This window comes from Telopea speciosissima, chromosome 11, assembly GCF_018873765.1.
Source record: "Telopea speciosissima isolate NSW1024214 ecotype Mountain lineage chromosome 11, Tspe_v1, whole genome shotgun sequence".
Taxonomy (NCBI): Eukaryota; Viridiplantae; Streptophyta; class Magnoliopsida; order Proteales; family Proteaceae; genus Telopea; species Telopea speciosissima.
In genome coordinates, this window is record NC_057926.1 from 48,345,079 (window position 1) to 48,357,671 (window position 12,593).

The window sequence follows — 12,593 nt, forward strand, 5'->3', positions numbered from 1 at the left end:
ACACCATCCCAGGATTCACAAACCCTATAAAGTTTTAGTAAATTCCCCAAGATACCCTTCAGAAACACAGGGAATTGGCAAGAGAAGTATTAGGAAGAGCTTGGTGTTGTTGAAGAACAGGAAGGGAGAGGGGCAGATGCTTCCTTTGAGTAAGAATGCCCCCAAGATCCTTGTGGTTGGGTCTCATGCACACAAAATTGGCTACCAATGTGGAGGGTGGACTATTTATGGCAGGGCACCTCAGGCAACATCACCAAAGGAACAACCATCTTAGAAGGCATCAAGAAGGCTGTTAGTAAACAGACCCGGTTTGTTTTCCATGAAAAACCCGACAAGCAATTCGTTAACAAGAACCAGTATTCCTCATACGCAATTGTGGTTGTTGGCGAGCTCCGATATGCAAAGATGGACTGTGATAGCAAAGAGCTCAGGATAGCACTGGACGGCGAGGAGACTATCAAAATTGTGTGCAAGGAGGTGAAATATTTGGTCATCATTGTGTCGGGTCGACCCGTGGTAACAAAGCCTTATGTGGATATTATGGAGGCATTGGTGGCTGCTTGGCTTCTAGTCGCGCAATAGAGGCCATGGTGTTTCATCTTCCTCTGCATCGTCTTTTTCATTTAATTGATTGGTTATGGTATAGATTACAACAAAAAAATTGTAGATAAAGGGCTATATAAAGATCAGAAGGGTATGCTTGTTGTAGCATTCATATAATTGTTATTTTGATCAATGAAAATTTATGAAATACTAAGGCTGTGTTTGATATGCATTTTTGGAATGCATTCTAGGTTGATTTTGCATTCTCGGGAATAAAAACAACTATTTTTATCATCTGTGAAATTGACTTAGAATGCAAGCATAATAGGAGCTTTTCTGTTACATTCATGGAAGCGGAGGCAATCCAAGATGGATTATAGAGGTTGATGTAGAAATCGCAACCAAGGAATATCGATTGGGAAAACAACTACCATTAATCAAAAGGGAATGTCACTGAGTGTAACAATCTTATTTAGTTAATGAAGGGAAGCGGATAGGATATACTTTTTTGGAGCATTTTTTTCATTTTTTCTTGCTTTTTTTTTTTTTTTTTTTTCTTTCTAAAAGATCATTGTATTAAGGAAAAGAAAAAAAGATACAAAGAAAACAAAACCCAAACACTAGCGCCCATCCTCAAGGAACCCACTGCAGGTGGATCCAACAGGAGGGCCAGGCCTAACATCACCAAAACCGAAATCTAGGCAAACCCATGGCATTGTGAGCTAGCTGTTCTTCATTTTTTTTTTTGCTTGAGTAGTAACATTAGGGAAAGAATGCCTTAGTAAAAGGAGACAAATATATAATTGAGCAAGCTAAAGCTATAAAACAAAATAAAGTATACGAACCACCGTTGTTCATCAACTGGAGGAGTAGTTGACGTGTTGATAGGGGAGTCCATAATCAAATCAAATCAAATTTGTGTAAAAAAAAAAGTTCCACACATTGTTGGAGGAGGATTGAAACACACTATATTTTCAGATTCTAAACGACTAGTGTCTTTCTTAAACCGTTCTTCGTCTTTTTAATATGGGTAAATTACACAGCAACCCTTGAGGTTTGCCCTAATTAAATACAGTGCGATCTCCTGTGTTTCCAAAATATACACTCCGACCCCTTGAGTTTAGGGTACTTGTTACACTAAGCCCCACTCCGTTAGAGTATTCCTGTTAGTTGTTGACATGTTGGCTATTGATGCCTTAAAATGACAAAGATACCCTTAATGGGGTGTGAGCTTACCATTTTGCCCATATGGCAGTCCAAACTTCACACCCCTTTCCTTCTGCAAACATGGGTTGGCTGCAAGGAAACAATGAAACTGGGCCTTGTCCTTGATGCAAATGCATAAGCCAATTGGAAGGCTTTCTTTTTCTCTTCTATGGATACTAGTCTTCTTTCCAAGATAAAATAGGTGGAATGGATCTTACTAGCTAGGATTGGTGACGTCCCTTCCACCAGTATCTGCAGAATATTTTTCAAGTAAATGTTAGTAAATCTTTTGGGATTGGTGTGTGGTTTGTGTGATTACACTTTCATCAAAAAAAAGGAAAGCAAGTCTTTGCTGGGTTAATAAGATTGTAACCATTTTCGTTACAGGTGTAAATGTCACCAGGATTTTTCTCGTACTTCCACATTGTGCTCATGTGGGTATCACATTCATACTCTCTTTCTTTTCTAACCATGTGGATCTCCTAATGAAGAAAACGTTTCCTACATCGTGATTGGTATGGTGTGGGAGATTCCTCTGACACAAGTTGCATGAGAAAACTTTTTACCCATGATTCAAATATTGTTAATAAGCTACTACCATCGATCGACAATATTGTAATCAAAGTAGAAAAAGCAGCGAAGAAATCAAAAGACTGTAAAACAAAAAGCCAAGAATGCCCAAATAGTGATCTTGAGGTTTCAGATGCTAGCTTGATCTTCTTCAAGGCATCCCAATAAGACATGGTTTCTGGGTCCTGGGGAGAGGGGTTCTTCACCATTTGGAGAGATTTTTCAGTGGATTTGGTTGTCAGAGATCTGAAAATTACCTCCCATTCCTTTCTCAGTTAAAATCATATATGGTGGACTCTCTTCTGCTCCATCTTCTCTTGGTGACCCTAGCCACAACCTCCCTGAGCAATCAAACCCCTAACCTACAGCCCCAATTTCATCGGTTTCATTGTACACTTTTACTGGAATTCATATTTGGAGGCTGAAAGCTCTGATAATCTTTACAATGCGGGGTGCAAGCATAATCAAGCTTGCACCATTCAATGGAACCCCAAAGAAACAGAGTGCCCTAGACTCACTAAAATAGAACTGAAGCAAAAATAAAGGGGTTAAACATGCAAGAGGGTGGCTTTCTGCAAGGAGAAATGGCCACGATTTTTCCATTCATATGGGGTTACTGGAGAAAGGATGGTAGACACAATAGTGGGGTGGTCGGAGGTTGAAGCGGTGGTGGGGCGGTGGTTGAAGAATAAGAAGAAAGAAGAAGAGGAAGAAATAGTGGTGGGTCCCACTTTTTGTGTTTGAAAAATAAAAAATTAGAATATAGTTAATTGAAGGGCAAAATTGTCATTTAAATTTTATATTTAACACCGTCCACTTAAAGGTGCCGGGTGTATATTTTGGAAACACAGGGGATCGCCATGTAATTTACCCTTTTAATATTAGATTGAGTTGTATGTGCTTACATTCTTTCTCTTAATCATTTTTTTAATCTTAATATGTTTTTGTTTGGAAGAGAGCCGACCTGGTACAATGGTAAAGTTGCTCCATTACGACCTAGTGGTCACGTGTTCAAGTCAAGAACAGCCTCCTCCAAACCTGAGCAGTGGCAAGAACTTGACGTACTAGGTACACCAATGGTGAAGCTCATTAACAGGCAAAAGTGGCTTCTCTCTGCAAATTCTGACATCCTATTGGATTAGATCTTCTTTTCTTTCTTTCAATAATATTTTTATTTATTCATGATGACCAAAAAAAAAAATGTCTAGTTATTCATGTGTTCAATTTGAATCTACACACATCTTGCAATATGGAGAAATTAATCTTTCAAAATTCGGTGTATCTAAAGAAAGTTGAACAACTGCAAATGCAAGAGGTAAAAAAAAATTTGAAAACATAGCAATGCATGTGTTTGAAATGGATAAAAAAATGACGAAATTAACCATCCATCTTAAGGAAAACAATTTATCCATTAAAAGAACTGTCATATAGGCGACTATGGAAAGATAATTTTCCCCATAAAGAGGAAAAAAAATTTCCTTCACTACGCGGTGAAGATTCCCCACACCATCTCAAGATTCACAAACCCTATAAGGTTTTAGTAGGTTCCCCAAAATACCTTCTGGTGCACATCTGAATCCATTCACCGTGGCTGAAGGAAAACTCGTCCTACAAAAAACCACAAACAATTGAAATAAATAAAAAGAAGATTTGTTCATGTTTTTGTTGATCCAATCTTATACAAGTATACTAATTCAAACATGATTTATTGAGAAAAAGACAACTCGAGAAAATAATAGGTCAAATTAAGAACCAATAAAAGTTATAAAAAAAAGTCAAAATGCTCAAAACTCAAATGTGTGAACACTACAACAAAAAGGAAATATAACTGCATTTTTTCCGCAATAAAAGGTCCAAAAATCCGTAGCAATGGCCTATATATAGCTGTGGATTACCTACAGTTTTCTATCTATAACTACAAGTGTCGTCGCTAAGTCTATAGCTACGGATTTCCTATCGCAGGAAAGGGTAATCTGTAGTTGTGGAAAAATCCACAACAAATCTATAATTGCGGATGTTTCCGCATCAAACCTATAGTTGTGGATTTTTTGCTATGGATTTTTTCGCCACAAATCTATAACTACGAATTTTTAACTACAGATTTTTTCGCTGCAAATCTATAACTGTAGATTTTAGCTGTGGAATTTGGCGTCCCAAAATTTATTGCTACAACTTTGTAGTTGCGGATTTCAGTTGTAGATTTATATGCATCAAAAGGCGGATATTAGCTACGGAAATTTTTTATGAAACATGACTATGGATTTTAGTTGCAAATTTTTGTACATCAAGGTCTAAGGGTAATAACGATCAAATCGTGGGTTTTCCTATTCGCAAAGTTGAATTTTCCCTTACTTTTGAGGATTAAGCTTTCCTCCACCAATTGAGGATGGTTGACCCACCATCCTAGGGTTCACAAATCCCTCCTAGGGTTTTATTATGTTCCAAAATACCCATTTGATATCCTTTCCCGCTCTATTCCACCTTATGGTATCCCATTCACCGTGGGTAGAGGAAAACTTGGTCCTACCTTTTATATCTATTTTTTGCAGATCCGGATCCTCTACTGCGCAGCTGCCCCAACTGCTCTGCTGGGCAAACACAACAAGGCATGAAATGACCGTCTTATCCCCACTCGGACAAGGCACTCGGGCAGGGGTAAAGCGGTCATTGCGCGCCTTGCTATGTCTGCACTACAGGGCAGTTGGGGCAGCTGTGCGTCGCAAGAGACCCCAATCCATTTCTTGCGTACCAAACCCAATGAATGAAACTTTGCACAGTATGTGCAGGTGCATGTACATGTGAGAAGTAACTACCTGTTCTATTTTTGCCATTTACAAGGGAGGAAGAGTATTAATGGAAAAAAATAAATATGTGATTGCCATTGAGATGTACGTCATATACGTGCAATTTTTAGGAACAAAATAAACATGTGATTGGCTCTAAGATGTACTTTCACCTGCACATATGTGCAGATGATCCATTTTCAAATGAGCATGCAACATGCTCCACATTCTATTCTTACAAGAGACGTTTTTTTTTTTTTGATGAAACGATAAATTTATAATACTAAAAAGATGGCAAAGATTGTTTATACATACAAGGAAGAGATTGTTTAGCAGCTAGTTTGGCCTTATATTTTAGCCAGGTTAGAATTCTTTCATTACTTATGTTACGGTAAGAGATATCCTTGGACAATTCCGAGTCCTGCAAAAATTAAGCTAGTAGCTCGTAGGGCTAAGGAGATCAAGATGGAGTTGGAAGAAGGCTAGGCAATGATTTGTCAGAACACCAAACATTTTTCAGCTTCACACCTCTCTTGTTAGCAAAATTTAACCCGGTCATTATCCCAACCAGCTCTGGTTCCATATCATGACATTTCTTAATGAAACCTGTACTAACCATAATGAGTTTGCCATCTAACAAAATACCAAAGGCCCATCTAGAAGAGATTAGGTCTTTGGAGTTAATCCCTGCGCATAACAAAACAAGAAATTCTAACATAGTTAAATCAGACATGGAAGAAATAAACATATCCACCAAACAAGAGTCATTTACAGATAGGGATGAAATTGGGGTTGGGAAAATATGGAGATCCTGCAGCCAAGTCTTAACGTTTTCAAAAGCAAGAGAGGATTAGGTTTAACAGACCTAAAATATAAATTGTTCCTAACTTCCCAAATACAACAACAAGTTATAATAAACACAGAAAATAACCAGTTGAAAGTGGTCTTATCAAGCCTGTGAGAGAGAAAAGTAGACAAACAGAACTGTTCCATTGAAGGATGGGTGAGAAACTCGGTTCTCAGCCCTAGAGGACCGGCTGCCCTGATATGTTTAACCCAATCACAAGAGAAGAAGATATGCCAGACGGTCTCATTACAAGTGCCACATAGTGCACAAGTGGGGTCGACCTGAATCCATTTCGAAACAATATCCTTAACTGGAAGCCCTGCATTTAATACACGTAAAAAAAACATTTTAAACTTAGGATGCAAATTAAGTTTCCAAAAAATATTCCACCAATTGAAAGAAGAAAAATCACGGTTAGGGGAATCAGAAATGAGAAAGTTAGCCGCTCGTTTAGTATTAAATCGGCCATCCTTAGCAAGGGGCACCACCAAGTATCAGGAGAATCAGAAATGGGGATGAGAGAGATGGTTTGGGCATGATCAGAGACAAGCTGTCTTAGCTGATCAGTATCCCAAGAGAGGGACTTGGTATAAAACAAACAAACTTTCATAGGGTGAGTTCGGTGGGAAGTATTTAAACGGATTGAGAAACCAGGAATAGAAGGAATCCAAGGGTCAGTCCAAAAAAAAGTATTCTGACCATTACCAATCCTTCTAAAAGTAAAGGATCATAGAGTTCCAACAACCTTGGTTATACTATTCCAAGTCCAAGACCCTTTCTTTGAAATGGTTTTGAGGTCAAAAAAAGAAGAGTTTGGGGAATAATGGGCTTTTAGAACCCTAGCCCATAAGGCATTGTCATTGGTCAAAAGTCTCCATCCCAGTTTCAATAAAAGTGCCTCATTATGGGTTCTAGCTCTTCTAAACCCCTAACCACCAACAGATAATGGACGACACAAATTCTTCCAAGAGACAAGAGAAGCTTTCCTATGCTTACCACTACCCCCATTCCAAAAGTTATGACAAATAGAATCAATTTTCCTACAAATAGAGGTAGGGAAATAAAAGCAATTCATGAGATAAGCAGGTAAAGAACCAAGCACAAATTTGATAAGCACTCTACACCCTGCAAAGGACAAAGAATTAGATTTCCAACCCATCCGTGCCTACCCGCTACTGCATCGCATTTGCAACACAACTGTTTTGTGCCCGTGAAATGAAAAAAAATTTGAAATAACCCTAAGAATTCCATATTTCTAGATACAAAGGCTGGTTCTAGGGTTCTTGGGGATCGATTCCATCTCATTTTAAATTCAGAGACAGAATAGAAATTGGTGCTCAAGAACCCTAAAAACTGTCTCCGAGTTTAAAATACATCCTTAGTGAGAGTTTATCTCTAAAAGAATTTAAGATTAAAAGAGGGGAAAGAGTTAATAGAACCACCAAGAAGGTCATGAGAGGGGACGAGAATTGCTCATCATCTTTGAACAATGACTGTCCCTGATGGCTTGATTCCATGGAGCCCAAATCGGTTCTCTACGTTTGTTTTGGGACTTCACCTTGCTTTCTTGCATCTCAATTGAGTGAGATTGAATCGGGTCTTGAAGCATAAGGGCATCCCTTCATCTGGGGCGATGGCTTCTAGCAGGGGTCAAAGAGAAAGAAATGGGATTTTCTCCTCAAACTTTTGATATGTTTCATTTTTTCTCAACCCATCTGGGTCTTGTACCACCTTGCTTCAATTAGCTTTGAGCCCTATTGAATCCCTTAATTGTTGTGATCTTCCCTCTACTGCAACTGGCCTCAGAATCCTCTCGGCCAAGAAGAAGCTCTGTTTCTGAGGATCATAGAACAGTAGCAAAATCAAAGATCGGATCGGTGAACTATTGAGAAATCTGGAAAAGATAAGGGTGTTGATGATTGGCTCCTAATCTTCTTCAATAAAACAGAGAAATCACTCACCTGTTTTGAGTTTTGGGATTAATAATACATATTTGTGGGCTGCAGCAGGAAGAAGAAGAAGGGTAAGTTGATCATTTAACTTCATAAAGGTATTCTTATTCCACCCGATCATATGCTTTTGACAATCAAATTTAAAGACTACCCATCCATGCCCCTCCCCTTTATGATTTCTTAGAAAGTGAAAAATTTCATGTCCAATAACTTTAAGTTGTTCATTTAACTTTATAAGGGTAATCTCATTCCACCCTTTTTTTTGCTAGAAGATCATTATATTAAACGACAAAGAGCCAAAAACAGAAACAGGAAAGAAACGAAGAATGTTACCACTGGCTGAGACGGCCAGCCAGCTCCCCCCACCCATTACAGAAACCGGTATCTAGGCATACCCATAGCATCACGAGCCAATTGTTCTTCAATATGACTAGGAAAGGGAAGGTTTGTCGAAGACACTCCCGTAATCACCGTATGCTTGGCCAAGTAGTCTGCAATAGGATTCCACCCTATCATATGCTTTTGATAATCAAGTTTAAAGACTACCCATTCATGTTCCCTTTATGAGTTTTTAGGAAGTGAAAAATTTCATGTGCAATAACTTTATCGGACAACTTCTTTGTCGGTTGTCACCAACACTAATACCTGGCTGATATCCTATCATTGCAAGGTACTACGATCACAATGGTATAATGGTCAAAATACCCTATGGTATCAGTATCTTTGAGGGTAAAACTTTTCATTACATCCGATACTGTTTGATATCATCCCCATATCCGATCTGATACCGATACTCGATATTGATCCCCCGATACTCTATACCTAAAACCATAAACTTGGTACGAATGATCATGGTGAGTCGATTCGTCCACATATATATTTCCCGCAAAATGCGTCTGCATTGCTTGTATGATGTATCCAAATTCCTAATCTTACAGAGTACTTTCTCTCTTGGCTTGTTTTGAGTTACAATATTGCCCTTGCTAATAGGTTAATAGTTAATACTTTAATTTAATTTCAATTTTAACACGTTTACAGAGGTTCTCTAAACAAGCACCCTCAAATTTTGTCGAATTTAAAATTATGTGGCAGCTCCAAACCCTGGAAACAAGAGAAATGACCTGATTGGGCCACATGTCAAATTTGATATTCAAATTCAGTCATATCTCGTAGGATCTCATTATCTTTGTAATTATCATCCGTTACGGATTCAATTCAAGACAACCGATGCAATTGCATCTTCTCATCATTTATCCTCTCATTAATATCTTCTTATCATGGTATCATCAGTCTAGGTCTCTAGCATCAAGTCTGGTTCTTCTTCTATGGGTACCGAGAATGCATCTGCTTCGTCCATTATGCTTGCTTTGCCGATGTCTTCTACCGATTATCTTTATTCGAGTGATCAACCTAGAGCAACCTTGGTGACTCCTCTGCTAGATGGCAATAACTATCCTACATGGCACCGATCCATGTTAATGGTCATTGGAAGGAATAAACAAGTTGGTTTTCATTGATGGCACTTTACCGAAACCAGATTTGCAAGACACCATGATGTGGCATACTAAGAAGCTTCTAATTATAAGAAACATTATTGGGGTTCAGATTAACCAAATGAGAGTTATGATCACAGCCTAAGGATGGTAAAATAGATACCAAAACATTCCTCCAATCAGAAAAGAAATCAGAAATTGCCATTGCCCTGTCTAAGACTTCTTTAATTACAAAAAGGTTTTTTTATTTATTTTTTATTTATTTTTTATTTGACCATGTAAACTTGGGTCTACTTGATTGGAGGTCAACAAAACCAAAATTAGTAACAATATTAAAAACTCATGACTCCTTGCGTCCATCCCGAGTAAGGTTCTTCTTCTTCTTCATTCAAGCTTCTTCAAGTTCTTGTTGCTGCCTTTGAAGGAGATCAAACCGTAAGTAATTTTAGTTTCCTACATATATCCTTCCCCTCTATCCATCAAACCCTAACCTCCATTAAACCTGCAACTCCTACCTTAACTAGGACTCCCTCTTAACTTCAGATCTGTCCATCAGTTTCAAACCAAACTTCCACCATACAACCCCCACACTTCTCCCTACACTCGATCCTAAACCCAGTTCATAACTCCCGCTCTATCCCCTCCATTCCTCCACTCCATTAAAACACAAAACCTGCAACTCAATTCTGTCCAGAAATTGCCATTGCCCTGTCCTATGAAACGAGATTTAAGTACGCTAATCTTTGCATCAAAATTAAGAACTTTGTTGAAATCTCCTACTAAGATTATAGAAAGGCAGAGACACGACTCAAACACCGAGATCTCATTCCAAAAACTAGCTTTTACATCAAAGGGAGGGGAGGGGGAAACATAGGGAGGTGGTAGTGTATGCGTGCATCTTGCCAATGTTCTTTCTCCTTATTTTGTAATGTCAAGTGTATATTTTGTAAGGGAAAAAGAACATTGCTTGGTCGCATGGTTCCATCGCCAAGTCATAGGAGCACACAAATTTACTACCTTGACCAATGTGAAATCAAAATATCCATCCATGTCGATGCCCTTACATACGTTCTCATTGCCCCCTTGTGCTGATACAAGGACTTACACGACCAAGCAAGGATCTCTTTCCCATTTGTAATGTACATACGAGAGTGTTTCTCCATTTAATGTTGTAGACCTAAACCTACTTTATCATTAGATTAAGCAAATGATCACCTAAGCAGTGCTACATATGGAATACAAGAAAAAAAGAGAGAGGAAAAAACATATATACTTGTCTTTCCTTTGTTGTGGGGTACCTACTTGGCTACTTCAATCTGGGCATTAATTGGAGAAAAGGGTACTTGGGACATTCAACTCACAAGGGGTAAATAACGATCAAATCATGAGTTTTTCATATTCGCAAAGTTGATTTTCCCCTTTGTTTTAGTATTATGTTTTTTTTTTTAACCCTTACCTTTTAGGAATAAGTGTCCTCCATCAATAAAGGATGATTCACCCACCATCTTAGGGTTCACAAATCCCTCTTAGGGTTTTAGTATGTTCCAAAATACTCATTTGATATCCTTTCCCGCCCTCTTCCACCTTATGGTATCCCATTCACTGTGGGTAGAGGGAAACTTGGTCCTGTCTTTTATATCTATTTGTTACAGATCAGGATCCTCTACTGTGCAGCTGCCCCAACTGCTCTACTGCACAGACACAACAAGGCACGAAATGACCATCTTACCCTCACTCGGGCAAGGCGCTCGGGCAGGGGTAAAGCAATCATTGCGCGTCTTGCTATGTCTGCGTAGCAAGGCAATTGGGGCAGTCTGTGAGGACAATGACATGGCGGGGGATCGCCATGTGTCTTCCACCTCATCCCTCTTTAGGGAGAAGAAAGAGGTGAATTGAAGATTTGGAGTCGCCACCTAGAGGATGGTCTAGGACCTAAGTTGTAATGTAATGACTCTCATAAACGCCCTTTTGGGGACAAATGGTTTGTTGGTCTGGATACAGGTCAAATTATAGTCCGAGGAATATATTATGCACCCCAGTCCGCCCGAACTTGGCAGTCTTTCTATTACTTGGCTAGGCAATGGTATAACATGCTTTGATAGAATGTAAGATGCAAGTACAAAGAAAATAAAACACAAGGAGAGTGAAAAGAGCACATACCCGGAGGTTCGACTGTGAAACAATGGTTAGTATACTAGAATTTAAAATAAAGGACTCAAGACCTAAATAACTTAAACATGGTGGACTCAAGGCTAAGCATGAAGAGATGATAAAAAGAAAGAAACGGAAATGATGGCTAGGCCTGTGCATATGGTGGAAGGTGGATAACGATAATAAAACACGAAAACATGTGTACATGGCATTTGAGAAGACTCGTAAAATGAATGCATGAGGGAATCTTAAATTACGGGGGATGGGGATCATACAAAAGTGCATGCATGGAGACGAATAAAAGAGTGATATGGATGAACTTAGGAAGAAGGAGAGAGAGGAGAGAGAAGGTGTGATCATCATTTGGAGAGATGGGATCACACCCCTTCAGAAGATGCAAACGGAAATTAAAAACGAGAAATCAAGTAAATGTAAAGGAAGAATGAACTCTTACCTAATGAGAGCAAAAGACTAAAGATGTGGAGGTTTCCCTTTTGTAACTCAAGAGATTTGTACGTAGGAACAAGTTTCCCCGCTTGTAAGGCTTCTCTTGTTTCTTGTACTCGGGCACTTCGCAGTCAAGCCGAGATTCCTAGATTGGTGTTTCTTAGTCTTGAGGTAGGGGAAGTTTGGAGATTATGGTGTTCAAATGGTAGAGAGGCAATAGACCAAGGCTAAGTGGGATGCCAAAGCTAAGGACTCAAAGGTTTTGAATGGAGGCTAAGTATATATGGGTGTAGGGGGGTACTGTCTCTGAACTAGGTGCTAAGCAAAGCTCCTCTCAGGTGAATGTCTAACCCTCCTCAACGTGAGAGGGGGTGTATTTATAAGGGTAGAGGGTTGTGTGCACTCCCAAATTCGTGTAGGGCTAGTGGAGTTAATCCGGATCGTCCAAGTGAGGAGTCTTTGCATCGACGGTAGGTGTAAAGTCAAGGTAAGGACCAATGGATGGGGGACAAGTGTTTAGTTGTCTTAGGAGGTGTTCCTTGGGACCTAAGGGAGCTAAGATTGAAATCCAAAGTACTAAAAATAGGCTGGGACGCGAAAG

The 12,593-nt window shown here is 39.1% G+C and overlaps 1 protein-coding gene across 1 annotated transcript; it reads left to right on the forward strand.

The window, feature by feature from the left end:
* Nucleotides 1-207: 207 nt before the first annotated feature.
* Nucleotides 208-582, forward strand: LOC122645261. The gene has a single exon (XM_043838586.1). It carries the CDS (start codon nucleotides 208-210, stop codon nucleotides 580-582), a length of 375 nt encoding a protein of 124 aa, XP_043694521.1.
* Nucleotides 583-12,593: the final 12,011 nt, after the last annotated feature.

Excerpts from the sequence above, each read along its gene's own strand:
- LOC122645261 (XM_043838586.1), top strand. The coding sequence starts at position 208 with ATGTGGAGGGTGGACTATTTATGGCAGGGCACCTCAGGCAACATCACC.